Source organism: Fusarium venenatum, assembly GCF_020744135.1.
Source record: "Fusarium venenatum strain MPI-CAGE-CH-0201 chromosome Unknown EDB82scaffold_2, whole genome shotgun sequence".
Lineage (NCBI taxonomy): Eukaryota > Fungi > Ascomycota > Sordariomycetes > Hypocreales > Nectriaceae > Fusarium > Fusarium venenatum.
This window is the reverse complement of record NW_027072130.1, coordinates 8,117,321-8,142,928: the sequence shown is the minus strand read 5'-3', so window position 1 is coordinate 8,142,928 and position 25,608 is coordinate 8,117,321. Positions and strand designations below refer to the sequence as shown.

General features: G+C 46.0%; 8 protein-coding genes across 8 annotated transcripts; 2 read left to right on the top strand and 6 right to left on the bottom strand.

Moving 5' to 3' along the window:
* Window positions 1-427: 427 nt before the first annotated feature.
* EDB82DRAFT_501802 (uncharacterized protein) lies at window positions 428-2,625 on the bottom strand. The gene is made up of 3 exons (XM_025736197.2): window positions 2,185-2,625; window positions 1,745-2,131; window positions 428-1,690 (listed from the first exon to the last, which is right to left on the bottom strand). Exons 1-3 carry the CDS (start codon window positions 2,569-2,571, stop codon window positions 620-622), a joined length of 1,845 nt encoding a protein of 614 aa, XP_025586828.1. The 5' UTR covers window positions 2,572-2,625; the 3' UTR covers window positions 428-619.
* Window positions 2,626-3,366: 741 nt separating this feature from the next.
* Window positions 3,367-4,713, top strand: EDB82DRAFT_501801 (uncharacterized protein). Its single transcript, XM_065608650.1, has 2 exons — window positions 3,367-3,943; window positions 3,996-4,713. The coding sequence occupies exons 1-2, from the start codon at window positions 3,634-3,636 to the stop codon at window positions 4,331-4,333; spliced, it is 648 nt and encodes a 215-aa protein (XP_065465036.1). The 5' UTR covers window positions 3,367-3,633; the 3' UTR covers window positions 4,334-4,713.
* Window positions 4,714-4,995: 282 nt separating this feature from the next.
* Window positions 4,996-6,613, bottom strand: EDB82DRAFT_195325 (uncharacterized protein). The gene is made up of 2 exons (XM_025736194.2): window positions 5,321-6,613; window positions 4,996-5,271 (listed from the first exon to the last, which is right to left on the bottom strand). Coding segments are annotated over exons 1-2 (978 nt in total). The 5' UTR covers window positions 6,297-6,613; the 3' UTR covers window positions 4,996-5,269.
* A 1,494-nt stretch (window positions 6,614-8,107) lies between these two features.
* Window positions 8,108-9,833, bottom strand: EDB82DRAFT_501798 (uncharacterized protein). Its single transcript, XM_025736193.2, has one exon. The coding sequence runs from the start codon at window positions 9,784-9,786 to the stop codon at window positions 8,251-8,253; it is 1,536 nt and encodes a 511-aa protein (XP_025586824.1). The 5' UTR covers window positions 9,787-9,833; the 3' UTR covers window positions 8,108-8,250.
* Window positions 9,834-11,777: 1,944 nt separating this feature from the next.
* EDB82DRAFT_501796 (uncharacterized protein) lies at window positions 11,778-12,425 on the bottom strand. The gene has a single exon (XM_065608649.1). The coding sequence runs from the start codon at window positions 12,194-12,196 to the stop codon at window positions 11,837-11,839; it is 360 nt and encodes a 119-aa protein (XP_065465035.1). The 5' UTR covers window positions 12,197-12,425; the 3' UTR covers window positions 11,778-11,836.
* Window positions 12,426-14,741: 2,316 nt separating this feature from the next.
* Window positions 14,742-16,685, bottom strand: EDB82DRAFT_501794 (heme peroxidase). Its single transcript, XM_025736191.2, has 2 exons — window positions 16,341-16,685; window positions 14,742-16,293 (listed from the first exon to the last, which is right to left on the bottom strand). Exons 1-2 carry the CDS (start codon window positions 16,477-16,479, stop codon window positions 14,843-14,845), a joined length of 1,590 nt encoding a protein of 529 aa, XP_025586822.1. The 5' UTR covers window positions 16,480-16,685; the 3' UTR covers window positions 14,742-14,842.
* A 1,280-nt stretch (window positions 16,686-17,965) lies between these two features.
* EDB82DRAFT_525524 (glutathione S-transferase) lies at window positions 17,966-19,099 on the bottom strand (the record flags this gene model as incomplete). Its single annotated transcript, XM_025736190.1, has 3 exons — window positions 17,966-18,832; window positions 18,882-19,031; window positions 19,088-19,099. 3 exons carry the CDS (start codon window positions 19,097-19,099, stop codon window positions 17,966-17,968), a joined length of 1,029 nt encoding a protein of 342 aa, XP_025586821.1.
* Window positions 19,100-20,060: 961 nt separating this feature from the next.
* EDB82DRAFT_575891 (uncharacterized protein) lies at window positions 20,061-21,263 on the top strand (the record flags this gene model as incomplete). The annotated part of the gene is made up of 1 exon (XM_025736189.1): window positions 20,061-21,263. The coding sequence occupies one exon, from the start codon at window positions 20,061-20,063 to the stop codon at window positions 21,261-21,263; it is 1,203 nt and encodes a 400-aa protein (XP_025586820.1).
* Window positions 21,264-25,608: the final 4,345 nt, after the last annotated feature.

Here is a 25,608-nt window from a genome sequence, read left to right as displayed (position 1 = left end):
GTTGCTACCCAGTAGCAGGAAAAATAGCCTCCTAAGTCTTAGGATATAAAAATAAGTAGTCTAGGAACTATAGTCTAAGGAGCGTAAAGTAACCTACTAATTTCATCTCTTATGCTTCCAGCGGTTAATTTTTCTGATAGCCTGAAGCGCTGCTACCGCAAAGGTTGTTGATTGAGTTGGACGTGCACTTGCTCTGACCACAAGCACAGTTGACTGTGCTTGTGGCCCGAGCGTTTCTTCTCGCCGATTCAGTTCTGCAATGACATGCATTTGAACTGTGGCAGCTGACATTTGCTTAAATTGGTGTACCATTACGTAGTCTTTCCAACTTCGCAACCCGTTAGACCGATCTATCAACGCCGATGCTCGTTTATGATTAGCTGTGGTACATATCCTCATGACAGAACTGGCCTATATCTGATGACATGCGTCTAGAGTTTACCTAGAAATCTGTCATGAGTTACACGGTTGCCGAGTATCATGGATCGTTTGGCTAGCATGGATGTCATTTGGGTTCAGTAGTTCTCATACTCCTCTTGAAACTCAGTGAACAAGGTAGTAACCCTTCGATCTGGTGATATAATGAAGTACAACTATACTGATAGACACATGATGGGAATCAAAAGTGCGGGAAGAGCTCCAACCATTCGGGAGACACAAAAACACCAACAGGTGACCGAAGTAAACAAAGGAAAGACTCAACAATAATAAAAACTCGCCCTGATATATATGTCAGACAAAGGGTTGAAGCGACAAGCATAAACAGTAGTATAAACAGTGGTTTGGTTAGTACATCGGATATCTCGATCATCATCTGGACCATACCATCGTTTCCTTGTTCCCACTCGTCCATCTTGTCCAAGAGGGCAAAAATAGCAAAGAAAAGAAGGAAGACAGCAGGAACAAAAGAAACCAGAACCAGGCAGCTAGCCTTCCACATGATTTCTTCCACACGGGAAGGGAACGCCTGTCCCCAAATTGTCAAATGAACACCACCATACAGGCCAGTAAGGAATATGGCGAGTGTGATAAATTCCCAGGATGTGAAGGTCATGTCCGATTTACTGATTGACTCTTTCCAACTTTTCTTACTACTTGTTTCTGATTTATCCCAGTGTATATGGAGAATTGACTCGGTCTCCCAAAATAGTCTCTCCCAATCAGTAACCCACCCGCGGGGTTCTAGTTCTTCCACTACTGGGAGATAAATAATCTTTTGCACAGAGGCGAGTTCTTGCGGTTCGTAGCGTCGATGAATAGACTGCATAACGATTCTTTGAGACACTCGAGCAAATTTCACCCTATCTTCGTACGGGTATCTGCCAAAGATAGCATTCCAGCGGGCCAGAAATTCAGGTTCTAGATTGAACGAGATGCCCGTGTTCGCGCCTTGTGGATCAAGATAGTAAGTGGAGACTTTATAGGGCTTCTTCACCTTTGCTGCAGACAGAGCAAGGCCCGATGGCAAGATATGACCCTCTCTCATTGTCTCTCCTGATCGAGATTCAATCCACTTCATTTGTAGCCCATTGGTATCTATTGGAGGAGGCTGTTCCTCATTCTCCTTCGGTTGGAAAAGCGCCATCTTGTATGACATATCGGCATAAAAGTGCTTCTGTAGCATAGTAGCAAGCTCGCCTCTGAACTCTTCTGTTGATGTGATGATAGCTTCCTGGACATTCAGTGGTTTCTAAATTTCGATCAGCACAGGAGCCATCCGAGGAGCGAAAAGGGAACAAGATACCTCAAACCAGAAAATGTAAAGAAGAACGGCACAAACAACATGTACGATCGTATGGATCTCCAATAAAGATAGAGGCAGATTGCTTATGCGTCTCGCTATGCATTGTGTGACCATCCAAAGAACTTGTATAAGCACAAGCGACTTCTGGATTGTGTCGGCTTTGCTTTTATCGTCAATATCTTGCTTTCGGATTTTTATCCAATGACCACGTTCAGCGAGCCATATTATGGATGCAGGGGCGGATCTAACAGAGCGCCGGTCTAGCCCAGTCTCCTTGAAGTGGTCGCGGTGAGATGCGTCAAGATCTGAAAATGAGAAGATATCATGGACGTCGAAGCGAACAGCCCCCATAACGATGAAAAACGCATATTTAAGGTTGATATCGAACTTAAAAGTTAATTAACTGTGATACTAAGGCAATTAGGTCAAGTCATACATACGTCTGCATCAGGTGTCCACTTAGATGACTCTTGCTGTTCCTTCTGAATCTTTCGAAGCGCTGATCTGAGGTGCCAAGCATAGCGTAGTTGCGTTGCAGCTACAAAGACCGCTACTTCAGGCGCGAAGAGGGTGATGACAACCCATTTGAACTTTTGCCATAACAAGTGTTGCCACGTCGTTTTCTTAGGAACATCGAGGTGCAGAGCCGTGTAAATACAAGCGACGAGTGTCAAGACACAGCTTTGCAATATGTCCGATGTCCCTCGCACATTAGGTGTACTAACCCACGATGGAGCAACGACTGTCTTGAGTTGGTCAGTTCCATTACTAGTCACAACCGAAATGTTGAATGGTTGAGTGACTAAAGACGAGTTGGAGCCTGCCATAACTTGTTCAGTTTGAATCTGAGAACACGCCGTGAAGAACGGCGAGAATGAAATGATGTAAAGTCGAAAATATGTTCCAGAGCCTGATTTTGAAAATGCAGCTTTTATCTGAAATCAGGCCACCAATGATAGAAAGGTATTGACATGTCTGAGGCTGATGGGCAATATTATGCAGACTAAGACACATAGCCTCAATGCCTCTTCTCAATTTGCTTTTAATATCTGAGGCTATGGTCTCGTGTAACCACATGCAGGTTGGGGAACTGTTGGTTTCCGTTGAAAATCTGACCGATTTATCATAGATAAGATAGGTTTGTCGTTATATTATATTCCATACATTGTTATGTATGCTCTCCTGGTACCTAGGGATTGTAAACATCCGCATTGGCTGCACTCTTGTAGAGATGGATGGATGTATGGATGATATTAGGGTTGTGTCTCATATTGATAGGCAGAGAACGGTCCCTGAACACAGCCCCAGGGCTACTTAGCACATGATATAATTCATACCTATTCTTTCTCAAGTTCTGAAGTAAAGACTATTAAATCTATTTTCGACGAATTCAAGAAGAGTGATGCACGTTATGACTGTGCAAAATCACAGCGCCGATGTAATTGGGAGATTCATCATAGTACATACCCGGATACCAAAATGACCCTTCCTTCGAGATGGACCGAGTACCGAAGGAAATCCTTTCTTTGATCGCGTCAGCAGCCGCAACATCTGGACCTCAGATTGAACTTGACAAGGTCTTCGATGGCTGGTAACTACGAAACAAACACGTGATCCTACAAGAGAGCTCTCTGTCCCCGTATGCCGCAGTATCTCGCGACTGGCAGCTCGCCTTCGAGCCTTTTGCATTCCACACACTTGTTCTCACACGAAACAGAATAGATGAAGCAGAGAAGCAAGTTATTCTTACTCAGCGACGCCTAAATTATGTTCGCAACATTGCTGTTCCCATCACATTTCTGGAAGAAAAAAGGCGTGACAAGTTCTGTACATCAACAATTCAAGCACTCTTTCGGATATCGAAAATGGCCCCCGAATGAGAAAATGGGATGCCATATATTGATCTCCGTCTTGGATTTCTAATCCTTATGGAATACTGCTCTCCTACGAACGAAGCTGAATGCATTGAGGAGGATCGGGTAAATCCTCGATATTTCGACTTGGGTGTCGGGGAGCATGAACTACCTGATTTACCGATGGTAGCTTCATGTCATTTTGATCTTGTTTCCTGGAGTCTGTTTATCGCCCCAGAGGCAGCCTATATAGTCGCCAGCAAGATGCCACATCTTCGAAAGGTTGAAATGCATCTCAGCGACATGGAGACACGAAACCCGGCGTTGAGAATCAAGTTGAGAGAAGGTGAGTTACCACACATGACTCCATACTTTCTTGCATTTATTGAACCACACAGGCTTTTCACAATCATTATCTTTAGTGCCACACACCATGGTTGATTTCGAGGTCTACTACGCCAGACTCATTCCTCGAGATCATTCATATGTTTCTGCAAGTATCATACCATCAAACGAACAACACGACCCTCTCAGCCAAGCACTCTTCAACATTTCGCAACGAGAGGATTTTATTAGGTTCTCGGCAAAGGGAAGTTTTGATTTGAAAATGATGGGGATGTCAGAGACAGTACTGTCTGCAAGTTGGCCAAAGTTGGAAAACTACGAGATCGGCTTACTGGGTCGTCACCCCGTCTGGACAGTGGTTAGCTGTTCCTTCCACCATCAACGCACCTAACACTGATTGGGGAAATTACGAAATTACGGGGTTACGAAGAATGGGGCGCACCGAGGGTAAAACCGAGAACTTGGTTCGCGACGTCCAACATCAACGAGTTTAGAGGTCCGATCGACCCAGGTTACGCCCACCATCTCCTCTGCGCCGCAAGACGAGCAGCATCACACATGACCTGTTTAAAAAGGATGCAAATCAATGTTGGCGTTGTAGGTGAGTATTCAGCATGGTACGCAAGAGAAGCAGTCCATGCATGTGCATTATTGGGGAGGAGCTTCAACCGCCCGCTGAGAAACTGCCGAAACTCTGGAGACGGGTGGCTGAAGACCATGATCAACAATTCAGTATTGCAATCACAGACTTTGCAAAGGATAACAAGATAAGGGAACATTTCAGTTGAGCTTGGAAAAATAAGGGCTTTTGCAGGGCTAAGCTGCCTATAAAGAAAAGATATGTGTAATGACAAAGGGTATCAAAGTATTGCTATTCCAAAGGACGAGGGTACCGTAGTTCCCCTTCAAAATAATGCTTCCTGAACTCCTCCCAATGATGTAAATGTTTTGTGTCGCCGATGTTATTTGCATTCCTTCAAGACGCGCTTCATATCGTGAGGCGTCATCTCTCGTGGGAATTCCAACGGATAACATATAAAAATAGGTGGTCAGTGAAGACTGACATAATTGTGTCCAAGCGTTGACCTAGATCAAGTGTCGATAGCCACAACCCAAGCGCCTATGACGAGAGCAAGGTATGAAACAGCCTCAATTGACCAGGCTTTGTAATTCTTGCCGCCATTGAACCTTGTAGGTGCCGGGCGACGTCGAAAGCTCCGGCAGTGGAAAACGCCATTTGAGCGGTCAAGGCTTTTGCTCAGGTGGCTGCCGAACTTATGCGGGCGAGGCGTCGTGTGTAAACTTTGTTTTATGTCGGAAGAAAGCCTCCTAAATTTGTGTTAGAACAATTCAACAGAATGAAGCGGTCAAAACTCACAGTATGGTGTCAAGAATTGTAGTGACTTTGTCCTATTGCTGTAATCCAATCGCGGTGGTACGTCGCCGTCGAACTTGTGCACGGCGTTCAATTGCATCGGCATGTCGCTAGTAGAAGGCGTTCGTTCGACCGATTGACATTCTGTCTGCGAAGGATCCGGCGCTGCTGTGTTTTCGGGTTCGCCCATCATGTGCATGCAATTGCAATCGCTGTGCTGCACCAGCAGAAGCAGCTTGTTGAGCACCACGAACTCCATCTTGAGCTTGATGCTGTACACGACGGGTTTGTAGGTTGTTTGTATGTTGAAGTGGGACATATACTGCGTAACTATGAGGCTGAGGTCGAGGAGAATAACGAGGACGTTGACAATAACGAGGTATCGTATGATTTTTCGCTCCATGGCTTTTCGGACGGCAAAGATGGGTTTTAGACCGCGCGCTGTTTCCCAGATGTACAGTCCTGATATTATCGTTTCTTGTATGCAGAAACCCGCTAATTGAATGCGTTCGTAGACGTTGAAAGCTCCGATAAAGTGGCTCGAATGCGCGGTGTTGCTGCCGAGGAAAAGAACCGTCGTGGGGACATGTAGTATAAAAAAATTAATAATAATCATGTATAACACCCATCGCGTTTTGGATTTATCTTCGACGATGAGATGTAGTCTTGAGTAGAGAACGACAGATTGACCGGTGACCATTCCGTACCATCCAATGCAGGTCAAGACGCAGAGTAGGAAATTGGGGCCCAAGCTGTAGTATCGCAACAACACAACGATGGAGTGGAGGATGATTCCGAAAGTGGCGACCATCATGCTCCAGAAATAAAGACCGTCGTGGCGCTTGAAGCGGGTGATGAGGGAGATGAGAATCTCGGCGCAGTTGTAAAGGGCTATGGCGAAGAGGCCGGCGATGGTCATGTTGACGGCGAGGGACACACCCTGCATGGGCCCCGTTTCGCCAGATCCAAGAACCGCCATATTAAGGTATTGTTGGAACTGTAAGGGTCATGACCAGAGAAGCACTGTCAAGTTGAAGTTTGTTGTGATTGAAAAGAAAAAGAAATAAAAGTCGGAATTAATTATGTCTCGGTTGTCGGGCAGATCTCATTTCGTGTGTCTCCTGGGGGAGCCTGGAATCAAGGATTGGCAGGTCTTGGCGATAAGATCTGATGAAACGTTGAAGCAAGGAAAAAAAAGAGAGAGGGAAATGGTGGGAAGCCATCAGCCTGGAAATGTTACCCTAATTATGAAGATCATTTGCAAGACAGCGCGTCATTTTCGGGTATTCGTATATTAATGAGTGTACCAAGAGCAGTTAATAAATCGTCATGATGGTCCCCCTGCATTTGGTATCGCATGGATGCTTCCGCTAGTGTCGAGGCCAAAGACTGAGGAGTACGCCGAGCCATGATTCAGGTTGCCATACCGTCGGGTCAGTAACAGGCCGTCTAGGTACGGAGGTAGTTTAGAGGGATGACAAAACGTGGTTGTCAATTTGTAAGTAAGGCAATGGTCTAGAATGATATTGCCATTGACATACTGACTTCAAGCCAAGCCGGCAGTCAGGAAAATCTCTACATTCCTCGGTTTCCAATGGCACGGCTTCGGGTCACCTTGTTCTCCCGCGTCACATTGACCTCCTGAGTCTAGGTAAAAGATAGCCCGCGCCAAGCGCCCCCTGAAGATGATCTGTCTTGGCTGATGAACTACCACAATGCCAAGCTGAAACTATTATGTACTTGGCCCGTCTATTGTTTCCTCAAAAACATGAGTTGTCATTATTTTATAAACATTAAATACAAAGACGGAAGCTGTGAATGTCATCAGAGGACAAGCTGAAAGCTCCCCCTGATCAGGGGGTCCGCTATTTAAAGTTTGTGGATAAACAAGTAAATGTTGCTGTCTGCAGCATGTGGTAGGTGGTCAGACGGTGTCTCAAAATGACATTCATTCATGTGAAGAAGCACAAAATTGATTGAGAGTGAGCTCACAAACGGCCTGGTTCAATGGAAATGACTCGTAAATCAGTTGGTAACAATCTTTAAACTTTACCGCATGTCTCAGGGCCCGGGAACCTCCATTAGTACTAGGCTAGTTAGTGCTTTGGGTACCAACATGAAACTTCAGTTCGTCATGCTCTACAATGTTGCTTCTCAAACACAGAATTAAAATGCTATTAATCTATACCAATCCATCGTTTATCTTCTGGTCAGGATATTTAAACGAGAAGATGCAGGCATTCTGTTAACCCCGGAGTTTTGAACGCCCGTAAACTTACGTTTATGTCTCTCGCAAGCCACAAAATGTCACCGCCCGTAAAAACATCCCCCCGGCCAAGATTAGTGAATACTACGGGCGTTTATCAGAGGCTGTGTAGGCTATAACCATAATTTATTTATCCACTACGCACTTCTCACAATTCAATTTGTAGCCATGGTGTCGACTACTTAATTCGCAAATGCTCTACTAGTGAGTTTAAAGTTGGATCACCCCGTCTAAACACGGCTTGTCATTCCACCGCGTATCACGAATCTGATCCGCAACTACGCTTTGGCCACCAAGTGATCCGTATTTGTTTCCGTAACTCACGATCTCGGTCATCTCGACTTTGGCGGCCCATTTTAGTGGCAAACTCTAAGTATTTAACTTATCAAACTATTGACCGTTCTGGCAGGTCAAACAATGTGGAGATTGAGGCTGACATTATCAATCTTGTTGCATGCACCAGAGACTCTCCTCAGGGTATGAGGGAAAATTGACCACTGGAAGCATAAGAGACGAAATTAGTAGGTTGTTTTATGGTCCTTAGACCATAGTTCTTAGAGTACTTATTTTTGTACCCTAAGACTTGGGACGTCAACTTTTCTACTACCCACTATGCTCTGCACAAACGGAATAAACCAGCATAACATCGAAATAGTGAATTCTAATCCTACAATGCCATCATGTAGTAATATCTATTTCCCTTTCCTTTTCTCTGCCGTATCTTTCGTGTCCCATCTGGTAAAACCTCAACGTATTCATTCAGTCCTGGTAAATATCCAATCTCCTTTTGTCTCTGTTTAGCTATCTTATCTGCATCTTTCTCAGCTGCAGTCGGTGGCCTTGTGGGTAGAGGAACTTTGCGTTTGCGAGCATCTTCGACGGCGAGGTAAAAACCCAAATCGTCTTGTATTTGGCGCAGTTGCTCGGAAGAAAGTGATGAAAGTTGTTTCTGAACCGTATCTGGTGGCGCAGCTGTCGATGGAGAGTATGGCGAAGTCGATGATTGGGTGTGATAGAATTCTGACACATCGTCTCGAATTCGTTCGCAGATCCAGCAGCAACAGCACTGGCTGGATTCGAGTGGCTCATCTTCCCCGTCCAAAATTATTTTCAAATCATCCTTTGAGTTGGGTTCTGCTTTGTTCTTTTTAATCTCCACCAGAAAGGCTTTGTACTGCCTAGGAAATAGCCGATGTGTTTTCCAAAATAGTTGGACGCCAAAAGACAAACTTTCCAACATATCCTCCTCAACAGCATTAGGCTCTCGCAAGTGAAAGTCTAGATACTCCCCACCCGCACGACCCAATGATCCATGCAAAGCGGGAGAGCGTATCCATAGTCGTTGATGAGATTCATTGATGAAGCTGTCGTGCTTCTTGACCTCACTGAACAGATCTGTTTTGAATAATAATTTCCCTGGATCAGTGTATGCTGGAGGACTGTCGAGATATGTAAGAATGTCGCAGGACTGCGATGATAGATTCCTGAAGAGATTCTGGGCAGCGCGGGGTAATTCATATTCCATTTTGTCCATATCAATCACATCACGTACAGCCGGCCAGGGAAAGCAGAGGTTCTTGAGACGCGCGGCATTTCCATCATGAGCTTCACATGCAGCATCGTAAGCACTCGTGTTCAGCATCAAGGAATACCACACAAGAAGTATATCCAGAGGTGGAAGGTAATCTTTTGTGAGTTGAAGGGCCACATGGCTACCAGCATGATGAGAATAGACACTGGCGTGATTCAACACCATGTCAATGTTATCCCACCAAGCCATGAAGCGTGTGACAGCCAACTTGATGAGAAAATCCCATCTTTGAGATTCCGGCAGTGGTGCAGTTTCTGCAGATGACTTTGCTGTAGACTTTTCATTGTACGATGGTGGTTGAACGACGCTGACGTCAAGGGCTCTGGCGCTGGCTCTCAAGTTACGAAAACACTCAAGCAAGGCGAGATGAACAGCAGCATGGCTGGCATCGGGATATGCCAAAAGTGTCTCAACTCCAACAGACTCAAATTCGGTTGGGATAGAGAATACATTGGCAAAGACTTTCGGATCGGGAATCGTTGTTGGTCCTGCTCCAGATGTTACGTAGGTGGATGGGAGTTTCCATTGGTGTGGATCGATAGTTGATTGGTCCGGTGTCTGTTCTGCGTTTTTACCCTTTGTATTGCTCCGGAGACGAGTAAAAAGATTCATGATTAACAGAAATAAATTAATTTGACTTGAGAAAAAATCAATGAGAAGGAAACAAGGTTTTAAGTTTGGGATGCTGTTCGCCTAGAGTTTTGATCGCCAACTTTCTTGGTATTAAGGCGCTCGGGCCACAAATACAGTCGACCTGTGCAGAGGCGCGGCTGGCTCAGCCACAAAACACCAACAACGGTACCAGACGGTACATGGTCAAGACATGGACTGGAGCTTTATAATATTGTGGTCCAGATACCAGTATAATTGCTTCGCTAAATAGCATGATCCAGCATTTGTCCGTACTGGGCTCCGTAGTGGGTCCATAAACATTCGGGCGGTGTCGATGATCCGCCTTGTCATTCTCGGGCCTCTGACAAAGGGAATGATGGCCCAGCGTTCTACACAGGCGAAACTCGACAAAGCGATCCGAGACGGTCGAGAGGACAAACAAGAAAGCTTAAAAGACAAGGTCCAAACTGTCAAGGATAAAGTTTACAACGACTTTGCAGCTTATTGGCGTCCTTGTGGAACGCCTGAATCAAAAAAGTGTCCTTCAGATCTTGGGATCTTGTTTTTCTCTTCTATAAACGCGCGGTTTGCCCCAGTCATGCTGGATGTTTGCCATTGCTATATGGTATGATCTTCCATATTAAGCGTTCTTGGTCCAGGAAACCAGCCCCAGAAGGAATCAACCGAGATGTGGCAGTTAGATGATATTATTATATTCGACAGCAATCATGGGGCAAAAAGTATTCGCCTACAGACCTCGTGTCGATGCCGTTATCAGATCATAGGAGAAGATGGGTAACACAAAAGTCTCCCACGTTGCGGGGACGCTCATGGAAATGGGCTACTGGACCGGAACCAGATGAAATATGCAGAGCGACATGGATAAATGGTGGATCATCATTGAAAGATTGCCAACAGACCAGCCCAAAGTGAAGATTGTGTCGAACGTATTACATCCAAGTTGGTTCTGCCAACTAATCCATTTCATTTCTTCCACATACCCTGGGATTTGTTTCTAGTTCACAAATCCAAGGCGCCATCAAGCTGATGCCGGGATCTTGGCCAAGTCCGCACGGAGGGCCGCCGTGCAACCCGCTGTTGCTCCAGCGCTCCAATGCCCAAATCCAACTTTCAGACGACTATCACACTGTCTCTGTGGAAGCTCATCCATTTTCATCCTTCTACTGCAATTATATCAACAAGATACCAGTTCTGAGATTTTGCCAGTCTATGGAAACGTATTACCGCGAACCTAGAGGACCACGACGGTCACGTCTGAAAATCAATCCACCGAAGGGCGGGATTCTACAGCTACCCAAAATGTACTTGAGTCTGGATCAAGTTTTGCCAGAGTTTCACACTCGAGGTCCCACGTCCAGATGATGAATAGGACATTGCGCCTGACGCCTTCATTCTTTTAAGTTCGAGTAAGGCCGCGTACAGTAAATGCATTGAGTATCCGGGATAGTGTTTCTTTGATTTCATCTTCGTTGATCCGTTTGGACTGGCCATAAGCGAAGACGTAGGGGGCAGATTTCCCTTCATGCCACTATTCAGGATAGTAGCTGCCGTAGTGATTCTTGTACTCTTCGATGATCCAGTGCTTTGTGTTCATATTTGTAAGCAATTGGTGGCCGCGATCGTCGGGAGCATTAACTTGTCCAAGTTCATGGCACAGCCCTGGGTTCAGTGTGGTCAGCTTTGAACGATGTCAAGTGTGTGCCCATTTCTACCCAGACTCAAAATCAAATTGGTCCACCTTCTAACATAAGGCGCTCACAATGAGACGCCAAAAACAACGCCTCTGAGTCAGCAATGGCCACAAAACTTACCTTTGGTTTAAATGTCCTTGGTCGCGGGCCCTGATACAGAGGTGGCAGTAGCTCAAGACCGCCACGTAGTTATTCTCTCAAAGGTGAGGGTGGGGGAGGTATATTATCCTTTGTCCCCTCATCAAAGTCAACCAGAAACGGACTAAACGACCTATCAGGACAGGACTGGCTTGACATGTACAGGGAAGTCATACGCCCAGTGAAAAATATGGGACCGATTACTTGTACTGTACACTTGCTGGTCTGAATTCTGCACACGATTCACGCAAGTATCGACAAGGACCCCAGTTAGATGGACGTCTGAAGGCAAACATGACTATCAAGATCCTGGACAAAGCTAGAATTCTTAATTGGTATTTTCTTCTTTCTTTCTTGCTTTTGGTGTAGTCCCAAAAGATTACTTCTTGTAAACCGCGGAGACAAGGCACCTTGTACTGCCCTTGGAGGCTGCGCATAGCCCGATACCCTCGGTAGTTTGGCTGGTTTATCGTCTTTTCTTCTGACCATGTCTTATTTTCCTTAGGCTCCGTCTTTCGTCTTTGATGGGCCTTATCGGACTCTTCGACGAATACCCCCATTGAGGGTCCCTTTGGTCGATCTAACTCGACAATCACAGCCCCCTCCCCTTTTCAACCCCGACCTGAATCGGGTAGTTGATTGGAATGGCTCATTGTATGAAACTTAGTTCTTCATTCGAGTCCATGTCGGGACTGAAATGATTCCTTGCAATCGTCACAATGAATGGAAATTCTTCTCTCCCACGTCCGTGCTTTAGACCTTGGTGGTAGTTTTATTGATGTGCTCGCCAGACCAGCCAAAAGGAAGCGGTGATTTTGTGGCCGAGAAGTTCTGTCCATCAACAAACTCACCTTGTTCTTGGTCGGTCATGTACCGTAGGGCGAGGACAATTTGCATCTCAAAAGCCGAGTCGTTGCCAGCGTTGTATACGATTTGGTGCGTTGTCTCCGTCTCCCTCTAAGCTTCGTGAACTCCTGTTGATATCTCTTCTGTCTTCTCAACATCCTTCATCCAAGTGACGGTAAGTAAGGGCTGCTCCTTATCAACTTTCTACCACCCGAGACACGATTGGGACGTTTGTTTGAGTTTATTTGGTGTACCTCACTCATTTATGATTTCGGTCCTAATTTTTCCGACTCAACACATATTGAATTTACACCTCCTGAAAATGGAGCAACTTGATCATTCACACGTATCTTTCAGCGTTTAAAAGGATCACAAAAGCCCGCCTCTCAATATTTCTTCTTCCTTCAAAATCCTTTTCTCATCCTTTCCTCTCTCCTTCTTCAGAACCTTTCAGCATCACCACCAACGCCATTCAAGATGGCACACCAGCAGTGAGTGGCGTACACCTTCATTGATTATTCCGTTGCACTTGGCCGAATGTTTCTAACAGATGTTGTTTGGTAGAGTTTCCTTTACCACTATACAGTGGTTGTGGACGGCTATCCTATTCCCGGTCATGACTTTTGTTTTCTACAAGGGTTTCTACAACGAGCCTCAGGCGGGACAGAAGGTTGCGCAGAAGGCTCAATGACCTCTCCATAAAACACAGCATCGATGGGCAGAGACAAACTCTAACTCTGGTGGCTTTAGTTTCAAGCCTTCCTTCAGTTCTAGAGGAAACCTGGACATTCCGCTCGCCAGCCGCATCACTCTACTCCATTCGATCTGGACGCACGGAACATGAACACAGTCCTCCGTTCGGCCTTGAGACAAATAGCTCACAAGACCACAACTGCCTTTTGTTTGAGAAGAAACTACCCGTACCGGTGACATGGCGTGGCGGGCTGGTAGGATCACACTTTTGTTGAGAATATACGACACCATTTGCATCTCTTGAGACTTTGGAATGAAGAAAAGAGAAGCCCTGAAACAGTAAATTCGGTAGTAAAACGATATCATAGGGCCACAAGGCCATACTTTCAGACGAGATTTCAACAAAACTCTATATCAGAAAAAAGGTGTGTAAATCAACAAGACAATGGCGGACACTGTCTTCTTCCTTATACGACAAAACTACCAACCAAGAAATATACGAAACCATGAGAGCTGCAATATACTGGTTCTGTCGAATAACCCACATCTGTCTCGTCAAATTCGGGGTCTCCGACTCCTATTGCTTCCTTGGCCAGTGCTTTGTTAGTATGTGCCGTGTAGACAAACACCAAGATCCAGCTTTATCAGTCTGACTTGAAGATATTGCTGGTGTCTCTGCTGATCTCTCCAAGAATCTTTTACAATAGCAAATTATCATTGGATTTAGATGCTTCTTCCTCCCGCAACGCACCATCGAGCACCCTCGAAACTGCCCAATAACAACCCAACAATCAGTCAATCAACAGACGGTCAGTTCGTCCGGTTCATTAGCTGACAGTTCGGTTGGTATCGGGCGGCTCGGAGGGTGCTCGATGATGCGTTGCACTTCCTTCTCCACACCAGTCCATATATGACCGATCGTAATGAAAGAAAATATTCCAAAGGAAAAGTGTTCCAAAATATTGCCTACCTAGGTGGACCTAAGTAGGAGCAGTCAGCTAAATAGCTTTCAATTAGCAAAAATCCACTCTCAGCTAATCGCCTCACAGAGATGGATAATGCCCTTAGACTCGGATGAAGAAGAAAGGAAGAAAACAAAACTGAAAGGACGGGGGGAGACGGGCTTTCATAGCCTTGAGAGAGAGGAAGAAGCTTCTTGTAACTTCTTGTTGGGAAAGTCAGTTATTAAGAAACATTGATTTAAGACTTTAACTTTTTGATCTGTATGGATCCTTTGTTGGAAATTTGGAGTAAATTGAGCAAGCTCGGGCTTAACTTGGAGACCAACAAAATTAAATTATGGGATTTACATCAGTCAAAGAAAGCTCGTTGGTTGATTGGCGAGTAACAGGTTGTATGTATGTGTTCAAGGACGTGGAAGCTACCTGAAGCGCTTTTGCATGTGCGAGAACAAGGTTTTTGTATTAACTTTATTGTATGTTGACTGGGTGAGGGATGAAGTCAGTATTAGGCTTTGAGAATCACTAAGAACTACAAACAAGAAATGATATTTAAACACGACGTCTCACATGTCACACAGCGGTATTAAAAACAAGTTATAACAATTTGGGTATTATTAAGACATAGAAGTCATCATGCAAATCGCTAATGGGAACCCCCAAACTCCAATTCTATCAAGTCTATATGTACCTTTGGGTATAACATGTCTAAGAGCAAGCAGTCAAGGGCAGTGCTCCCTGGAACTGAACGCCAGCAGCAGCGTTTCCAGCAAGAGAGATATCGAACCAAATGCTGTAATCGTGGACCTTGGTCGAGGCCTTGAATGCAGTGTAACCATTCTGCTTCTTGCCAGTGGCCTTGAAGGGAACAACCTGGGTCTGAAGTTTAGGGACCAGGGTTCCCTTCTGGGGAAGCTTGTCGGCAACCTTGAGGGTCAAAGCGTTCTTGGCCTGGCTGTCTCGAACAACGGCGGTGACAGTCATGGGAGCGTTGGGCAACTTCTCAGCGGTAAGACAAGAGTCATGGATCTGGTACAAGACGGTGTCGTCGACCTTGTAACCGTGGGTGCCCTGGTTGTCATGGGACTTGCTGACCTTGGTGGACTTCTTGGTCTCCTTGATCCAAAACTTGGTGATACCAGTCTTGGCGTTGATGGTGGTATCGAACTCAAAGTTGACAAAGATCTGACCGGAGCCGAAAGAGCTGCCAGCCTGCCACATAGCCTTGGTTGTGGGAACAGTGGTCTTCTTGCCGTCGTGGCCCATGTAGACAAGCTGGACGATGAGATCTTCGCCGTCTCGGATGTTGTTGGTGGTCATGAGGCGGATGGCACCCTTGAAGACGATCTGGCCCTTGCTGTTGAGGGACAGCTCGTTAACGTAAGGCTTGACATCGTAGGGAGAGATGACGTCGCTGAGCTGCACGCTCTTGGGGACGGTGTCAATCATGCGAGCAAAGACATCGGCGCACATGGTGTTGAAGCCCTGCTTGGTAGCAAGCTTCTTCATGGTAGCACGGTCATTGTCGAAGATGCGCTTGTCGGAGTTGAGGGTGTTGTTCTTGGCAACAACGAGAGGGTTCTTGGTAGTACCGTCCAGGTACTCGGTGACGACACCGTTGTGGAAGCTAGAGACATCCTTCTGGAAGGGGACGGATGTGTCATTGTTGGGGTCAGCCTTGATGCCAGTGACATCAGGAAAGTCAACACTGTGAACACCACCGAGAGCGTGACCACAAGCAACCATGGCAGTCATGTCCTCCTTGGTGAAGCCAGCCTTTTGGAAAGCGGCAAAGGTCTCCTTCAAGTTGGTGGAAGGCTCAGGGACACCGGAGGGTCCAGGCTTGCCGGCATCGGTGCGGCCGGCTCGGAATGGGACGTCAGGGCCGGAGCATCCCTTGGTGGCAACAACGGTGCCGAGAGCGATGAGATCGGCAGCAGTGGCACGCTGGTTGTGGAAGCCGCTGAAGAAGCTGAAGGTGTTGTTCCAAGCATCACCAGGGTTCTCAGCACGGGTAGTCTCCCAGAAGATGGAAGCGTCAAGACCACCGGTACCAGCCTTGGCATCGTGTGTGACGGCGTCGTGGAAAGCTGTTCGAATCCATTCGGCAGAGTTTTGCCGTCCGGGCTGGCTGTTACCAAAGCTGCAGGTTACCAGAGCTGCATACTGTTAGCATGTTTAATAAGAACTATTTGTGGTGACTTACCATCAGCGAATCCAAACTTGTTGTATCCACCCTGGTTGTACTGGAGATCCTCAAGGTAATCGAACTTTGAAGGCCAGACAAGCTGCTTAGCAGCTGTGAAGGGAACGAGAGCAATAGCGACAGTGGAAGGGCCTTTCATGATGGGCAAAAAGATAGAACGAGTGTGAGTGATGAATAGGTAAAGGAAACATTACATTGACTGAGATATGTGAGCTGTCTTATACTAGATTTCTCCCCATATTCGCAAAGACCTCAGATCTAGGCTGTTTCATATTGGGCAGGCAATTTCGGGCTATACGAGAAAATGCTGAATGGAAAAGTTCCACCCTGTAGTCTAAAAGAGACGGACAGGCCGTGTGATCAACAAGGAAAGGGTCCAGGCCAAAAGGAATACGAGTGGGTTTTGTGGTCAAAATCCGCTAACACTGTCAGGGGTCAGCTCGAGAACGCAAGGCGAGCCAATAGTAAGGACTTGATTTCAACTTAATGCTTGCAAGTCAATGCCGCTTAATCGTCTAATTTTAGCCGTCGGCTTGTCAGTGCCGGCCGAGACTTGTCAAAGCACTGTAGTTTCCCTGCTAACGTGGATCAGATGGTGATCTAGTTATAGGGTCATGAGTTAGATCTGGAAGAGTTTGATGGTGACAGTGGCAAGCTGAGAGATAAAGTATAGTCAATAATGTCATATCCAACAAGCATCGTCTCATCTCCTGTCATCTCTTGTCATACCAGCCTTAGCAAAAGCTGTGAATCCATTGAGAACCGTTCTTGGAACACAAGTCATGCAAAAGAAGCGCGCATTCCATCTTCTACTCCGTGCGTTACGCTCAGATAAAACAAACACCGGGATGAAAACATCTACACGGCTTCAGAGGCTTGACTTATCCACTTTTAGTAAAGTGCCAGTAGCCTAGACGTCACATCCTTATTTATGGATACGCTAGAACATCCAGAGGCAAATCTAGAATGAGGAATGCAGGAGATCTGAGCACTCACCTTGACTCGTCTGTACATGCCGTAGGGTAGACAAACAATATGGCCAAACTCTCAATTGTTGAATCAAGCATGAAAAGAAGCTTCTCTCTAAATTTAAAAAATCATATGAGGAGTGAAATTGCACACTTATGTGGTATTGAACTACTAGAAAAGGCAATAGTAGAGAGTACTACACAAAAAGCCCGAGGTTATCTGATAAACTCCGTCCCAAAATACATTCATGTACCCGCGGGAACAGTCTCCACAAGGCCGAGAATACGACGCTGAAGATCAACCATATTAGCCCGATGATTGCGATTGGGAGGTCAAGGTACAGGGTATTGATCTCTCGTATCCAAAACTAGAAGCTGTCTAGGTCTTTTTATATACAGCGAGAAAACGTTCTTGTTGACAAAAGTCAGTCATTTTTCTCAAAGTAATCAGGTAATACTTAGACGCGAACGTATTGCCATCAAGAAACTAAAGGAGCGTTTGTGAGACACTACCAGGATTTATCTAGATTTGACCTGTGTGGTTCATTCACACCTCCACTGGGTATCCACATGATCCAGTTTCAAGCCAATATTGCTTCTGCATTCCTGAAAAAGAAATATGTAAAAATTATCTCGTGTTGGCCTTTCCTTAGCTTCTTAGTTCTCTAACGCTTCTCCACCTTTCAGCTCGTGAATCGAAACCAAGGGCCCCTTGGGAACAATGTCGAGATCATTCAACCCCAAGACCCGACGTCTCGACTTTGAATACAAAATCTTGTACTGATCAATCCAGGTAGAAGCCGTATTTCTAAATGACCCATAAGTCCTGGTACTATCATCCCAGTAAAGTCTCCTCATCCACAAGTGCAAGTTGGGATAGTGGTCTCGGATGGTGCCCAAATTACACATGAAGATCGGGACATAGGCGACATCGAAGCGAAGAATGGTCGGATACAGACGAATATCTGATTCAGTGATATGATCGCCGAGCAGAAATGGGCCTTTGTCAAGAACTCTTTCCAGACGATCGAGAGACTTGAAGACTTTGTCGACGTTTTCTTCGTAGGAAGCTTGCGACATTGCGAAGCCCGTTTTATAAACGCCGTTGTTGAGGGCTTCGTAAGTCCACTCGTTCAGGTCATCAATCTCTTGTCGTAGATGTTCTGGGTACAGTCCACCTCCCGGCTTGTTGAGTTCGCGACGCCCCTCGGGAAGGAGATGGTCAAACTCGGTGGATAGCATCCTGACAATGTCGCTAGACTCGTTGCTCACCATGGTATGGGTCTTTGTATCCCACAGCACTGGTACGGTATATCTTCCCTGGTAATCTGGGTTGGCCTTGAGATACAGCTGTTTAAGGGTATCAAAACCATAGAGAGGATCTTTGGGAAGAGATCCGTATTTAGCTGCTTCTGGGTTGTCTTCAAACATCCATCCTTCCTTGCCCATGTGAAGCGAGCACATGTATAAATCAATCATGTCTTCAAGTCCTTTGAGACTTCTGATGATCATGGCACGGTGAGACTATATTTATTAGAGCGAAAATCAAGCCAAGAAATGGAATGCTACGTACCCAAGGACAGCCTGGACTGAGATAGAGGACGTATCGGTTCTTCTCGGGTGGGAATTGAGAGCCTGGTTTGTTCGAGATCAAGTGACGAAAGCTACTCGTAGGGCGAATGAACGAGCCATCTTTGGTTGGCTTGAGCCTAATCTCATCTACCTTGAACGTTGTTAGTCTAGATAACTCGGGTCGATGACGGAGTGAGATGGACTGACCTGATCGCCCATGTTGATTCTGTGTATGTTCTTTATTGAAGTAGAGTGATTTAGGGAAAAGGTGAAGCAAGGATACGATCGTTGTATTAGCTGAAAAGAAGAGCATAACATCCAAAGTTGAATTAGAGATAAGTGGAATGATCAAAGGGAGAAGCACGCTCATATTTATGCCCAGTCCTGGCTCCGGGTGAACGTATATATATGCGCTTGATATTTGTATTAACAATCATATCATCCAAACGAGTGCTTCGTCAATTATTAATTCGTCGTCCTCCCTGCACATGATGATCCTTTGATAAATGGAAATGTAGGTACTTTTAATTGTTCATAATCAAGCAACTAAAGTCGGAAGGTCGAGTAAGCTCCCGCGCGGCACGGCGGAAGATACCTTCGGATGCGACAACACCGGCCGAATGGGATCATGTTCCTTGTATCTATTCACAATGACTCGAGTTTGGTATCGTGGCAATTGACCAATCTATACAAAGAGCTCTCTTGAGAAAAGGCAAGAAAATGTCGTCTCTATGATGCTATTATGTAGTATCCCAACTTAGACCCCTCCTCGATGTCTACCTTGCAAAGAAGGGAACTGCTTGACACATGACCCAGTCATTGTCCAATCATAGCAACGCATTTGCTGACAGATGACTTCAGCGAACTGTTCAGGCAGAAGCCACCCGGACTTCCTACATGGTGGTTATATGTGAATTTCCAAAGTCTAATACTGACTTCATCTTTCACTCTGCGGCTGAGACTCATACAACAATAAAATTCGCAAACAACCTTATTCTGACTCATACAAAAGCTTTCACTTCTTCATCCTTCGGCACAACCTGATAACACCGCTTTTTAGTCAACCATTCGATTGAAGTACCAAGCATCCGTCAGTTGACCTGTCCGGCCTCCCCTGCTCTGACCCGTGTGCTGATATCGATCCTAGAGAACAAATTTACACATATCCCTTTGCGGCATTATGGAAGCTACTTTTCCGTTGTTCCTACATTTCCCCAAAGAGATCCAAATCCTGATCTGGGAAGCTGCTGTTCGCCCGTCGGGTGATCGCCATGTCCATCGATTCTCCATTGCCGGCTTTCCTCTCAGACACACAAATCGAAAGCACTTACGCTTACAAAATACCAAACGCTTATCTGATGGGGCCTCGCGACTTGTTACCTGCTCTTCATTGACTGTATCTCCGGATGACGTAGAAGGCAATCCTAATGATTCTATCTACCTGTCAGACAGTGGTCTCTGGACGGCTTGCAAGAATTCACGCGATGCCATGGAGGGGCGATTCAAAGGGAACGAATGGTGGTCACATATCAAGTCTCCCTATCACCCAAAACGCACATCGATGCCCGGTCAATGTCTTGGCCGGGAAGACGCCACACACACGGCGTCGTACACAGACCACGACGGGGTTGTCAAACACATTACTATAGGTTACGAGAGAGATCTTGTCCATCTGGATTCTCGTTATCTATACATGATTGAAAATATCGATTGGTTTCATGCCCCGAATGGTATCTTTCAGCTTCCCGTTTTCGACAACCGGCGCTGCCACGAGGTCAAGCCTAGCTTCGTCGGTTTCGTCGGAGAAAATATCGCACTGGACTACGATTGCTCTATAATGGACAATTTCTATTCACAAAAGTTGCATTATCAAAGGAAAGAACTAAAAGCGTCTTTTGGCGAGGTCTTGGACACATGCTGCCGTTTGCTCAAGGCCACGCAAAGAACCGTCTGGCTCGTTGACTATGGCTTAGTGCCAGCCCCAAACACGGCCGCAGAACCGACAGCCGTGAGAGAGATCTTCCGTTCAGGTGACTGCAGCTACACCGAAGTCAAGTCAGAAGACATCGGGGTACTATGGCATCTCGTTGACTACGATAGAGCCTATGACGGCGAGAATCATAGTGCATTCGGCCTGGTTGGGATAATCGAACAGAGTTTGTTTAGACCGGACGGTCCTTCACGTCTTCGAGTCTTAGCCTGCCAGCCTGCGCCTGGACGGAATATCAGGCCACGGAACCCATGGGCAGTGCGTTGTCATGGCCATCCTTCATGCGAAGTATGCAACGCGGACAAGCCTGTCCCGCGTGTCCGGCCATCAACAATCGTGCGGTCGGAAAGTTCATCGGATCTATCCGACTCAGATTTGAATTTGTTTGACTAGGTAAAAACGCGGACTGTATTTGCATATTTTAGACAGAGAAATCTACGTTAGGAGACCACTTGTGGGCTCGCATACCAATCAAGCTGAACAGGAACAAGTCCTTATCGCATCGAGATCAGCACATCTGGGTATCACAACTGCTCTTTCAGCTACATTCATCCTTACAGTTGTCTGTACGTTGTATCGTATCAAGGTTATCCATTATCTTTGTATGCAACTTTGAAAAATGGTCATCGTCGATGCCGGTAACGCGATGAGTGCCGTGTTGCCGAATCTTATACATGCTCTGCGCAACCTCATGAGCAACCAAGATTCGGCAGACTTGTAGAAGACATTGAGGAGGTAGTACTTGGTAAAGATCATTGATGGGTGGGTGCGACTCGGTGTTTCAGACAGGCGTGGACAACGATATGTAAACTCGGAGGCAATGAGGAGCCGGGATCGAGACGATACAGGGCTGTTATCTGTTCAATAGAATTCTCTGACGAAGGTCGAGTGTTGTGAGTGAATGTTCATAGCCCTTTGTAAGACCCAGAAAACACAATGATAGTATTTTTCTTTCAATATTCAAGAAGATCTCGTTCAAGTGCAATATAAGATAGATATGGAGGTACGCTCGGCACATCAGGTGGCATCGACACGATAGGATATCGACAGTGAGGAAGAGCAACGACTTGGCTTGATATACAATGGCTGGTCATGGATCATATCGTCGTTTCGGTAAGCCGAAAACTCAATCCAGGTTCTCCCTCAGTGCAGAAGTAGGTCGGGTAGAGAGGATTGCGTTGCGTGTAAGTAGTGTCGTTTGATCGAGTCGGCTGGCCTTTATTCGCTACCATGATTCATGAAAGTAGCAGAGGTTTCCCAGCACAACATACGTTCAAAAAACAGAAAGAGAGAAGAAAATCTAGGACAAAAGATCCAGAAGGAGTTGCTGGTAATAGAGGATTGATCGATTCCCTCGGTCCGTTTGTCTTCCTCTAACCGCGGCCCATTCGTCCGAGGACACAGGTCCAACACTCCGCCGAACCAACACAGAAACATGTTCTCCCTGAAGAAATCACTGATCAAGTTTAAATAAAGGCGTTTTATGGATTTTCAGAGTGCTAATAATAAACCTATCGATTATTTGAGCTACTAGTGTAACGAAGTGTCAATGGGGTTTGAGGATGACGAAGCATGAAACAGGCCACAAGTTACGGCTTTTGGCAATCTGAGTGATATGATTACTCAGGATACTTTCCATTTAAGAGGGAATTCTTCTGCTGATAGATAATGATTTCGAGTAATGCTTTGGATTGGCCTCAAGCTCTGACCCCTTGCGATTAAGTTGGAGTCATATCAGTAAAGGAACACAACGTGCGATCCGTCTCAAGACCACTAGGACTCACCCCAAAGCTCGGAGTATCTCACTGAATCCAACCATGTTGGTTAAAGAGTCAAGCCTTTTCTCGGTCATCAGGAGTCACATATCAAGTCAAAAGCCTCAACGAGATGGATTGCAACATCTTCGAGTCTAACCTGATAAATGGTGTGCAGATACTCACCCAGAAAGGGAAATTCGAAACGGGCTCCTGATTCCAACCGATCTTCTTGGCCCCTGATTCATGGCATGATTGTGGCTCTTGCTCTCGGTATACGGGCTTTCGCCGAGCAGCTGGTAGTGTCCATGCATCTGGGGTAACCCTTCAATGCACTGCGTGCATCAAAGCCCCGAGGGATACCCCAGACTTCCCCAGGTTTCCGAACAATTTCATGGGGTATGTCTACAGCAGCAACAGAGTAGAGGCTTGGCTGGCATTGCTGAAGTCTGTTTTTAGTATGGTGATGAGTCCTTCAGCCCTCGGGAATCATAATGATGGGACCCGCCAGTCATGTTCGGAGCTTCGCCGAGTGAGAGACATTGTCAAAGGAGTTGGTGTCGTAAAGACGATAAGATTTTTCTCAAGACCAAAGCCACGTAATTTGTCCAAGTCTATTTCACAAGAGAGCTGGGTAGTGTTGAGCATAAACTAGTATCTTGACTCCAAACAAAAGGTCAACTTTAGCCGCTCGTAGTGGCTTACACTAAAACAAGGCAACCATGATCCCATAATTGCAAGGTTGGCTTACCACAGCTAAAACTGGGGTAAGAGGGTCTGGACAATGAAGACCGAAGTGGTGTGTGTGGGAAGGGGTCGTGAACAGTTTGCTCCCCGACGTCCATCGGGAGTGCAGTTGGACGGTTTAAACACAACAGAGTTTCGATCACTAATAAACATCCCGCCAAGCATAACGTCTGCACCGATCCATGTTGTTTAGTAGTGAGGAGAAACTCTCCGCAAAGATCCCCGCAATCTAGGGTAACGGTCTGGGCTTTGAAGAAAGTACGGATAGCTCGGAGTATTAGGCAGGGCCAAGCATTGGCGTTGGAGGGATCATATAATTGTTGGAGAATGGTCTGATGCAACTGTCTTCAAAGATGTGTAGACCCAACAGGATGGCACACATTTACATGTCTACAGCTTATCTGCAGATTCCACATGTCAAAAACGTGGATAAGAATAATGAGGTGTCAGACACGATTTGGAGGGTTGTCTCTTGAACAAAGACTGTTATTGGCAGTGACATATCAGCAAGCAAAAGCGTCGACACGCATGTTGGAGCACACGCAATCTGGCAAACCGATGACGAGCAGAAGGCAGAAAGAAGAAGGTAAAGAAGAATTAGCCTTATCATGTGCGGAATGAAACAGTGACAAGAGGCAAAAAGTGCGGAAACAAATGGTGGGTGATCTGACATAGAAAAACGTGGCTTTGGGAGCATCACCTCAAGGCATGACGAGTGCTGATAGGATGGCGCTAAAGATGGTGTCATTTATTTGCTTTGGGGGCGGTTAAGGCCGAGAAAAAAGTAGAGACGTGAGCTAAGAGTCAGTAGAGTCAAGCTAATGAGGACTTTGTTTCCCGTCTCAACTGCCTTGCTTCTGTTCTTTTTAGTAATGTCTGGGGTAAAGAATGCGGAGTGATGGAGACAAGAGAGATGAGATTGAGATTAAGAGTGAGATTCTGTCGGTACTTGACTCATCCTCAGACCATTGATTCATAATATGGCCTCATGTTATGCATCCGAGATATGTACCGTATGTGTTCGGCTTCTAATAAAATACCGGTGTCGAGGATCAGTGGATACTGCTATCAAGCTTAACTCACTTCCAGAGAAGAAACTGTTTATCATCCAATGCCATGTGATGAACAGAATTTGATGTCCTTGTCCTTATCCCCCACTCAATAAAAAACACAAATTGCAACATCCGGTATCTTAGCCGGGAAACGACACGTCCCTGGTTAGAGTAGTTAGTGCTGCGCCTACTGCGACAAGGGGGTAGGTAACCCTTGTACTGTACTTTGTACTCTACCCTCCATCTTGTCAGTCTGGTTCTGCTTTTGGGGAACTGTCCTTTCTCCAAGTTTAGGCGGTAAGAGAAGAGAGACAGACCTACTTGGAGAATGTTGCTTTGGGCTTTAGCCGAGGATAATATGACAAAGGAACCGGACGTGCGGAGGTCTAACAATAGCGATGCCTCCAAATAATTGCACCAGTCAAGTGAAGCCATCACCATATACTTGATCTAGGTACAGCCTTTGACGCTGACATTGAGATCGTATGTCAAAATGCACCCCGTATTCTATTCAAACAGGCTTCCCCGGAATCTATTTACTCAAATCCCTTCATCTTCCGTTCCCCAGATTCTTTATTAGATGGGGCCATTTCGGGAGTCGACCGGTCGATGGAGTTGAATGTGTCCCATCTTGTCCACCAACATGTCGTTCTAAAACAGTGGCGAACAAGCCCTGGTCCCAACCCCCTCGGGGCATCCATCCACTAAAGGCCCCTGTAGAAAAGACACACAAGCGCAGGAATCAGCCCAAATTTGTAGTGGGCCAGTATTCCCCCGCAAAACGAGTCTGGGGTCAGAGATTACTCTTCCCTACCAACCACCATCGCGACAATAACAATCTCTTTTTCTCACGGAACTTTATCTCTTACGCTAACCATCTCTTAGCTCCCATCTCTAAACAGCCAGACTTTTCCCCTCACCCATCACACCTCCATACGCGGTTTGCCATGTGCGTGGCGTCCCTCCATCCCTCTAGAACCAAGACTTCCAAGGAAGCTTAACTAAAGAAATACCAAACTAGGTCAAAAAGAGACTGCTTCCATTGATCCGATATGAGCTACGGCTGTCACGATAGCCGAAGCCGTTGAAGGCAAGCCCCTACGTTTTGGGGCTCTTTGGAGTGCAGTCTTTGTATTCCTCGGAGAAGAACATCTTGCCCTGATGAATCTGACATCTCCTATCGTA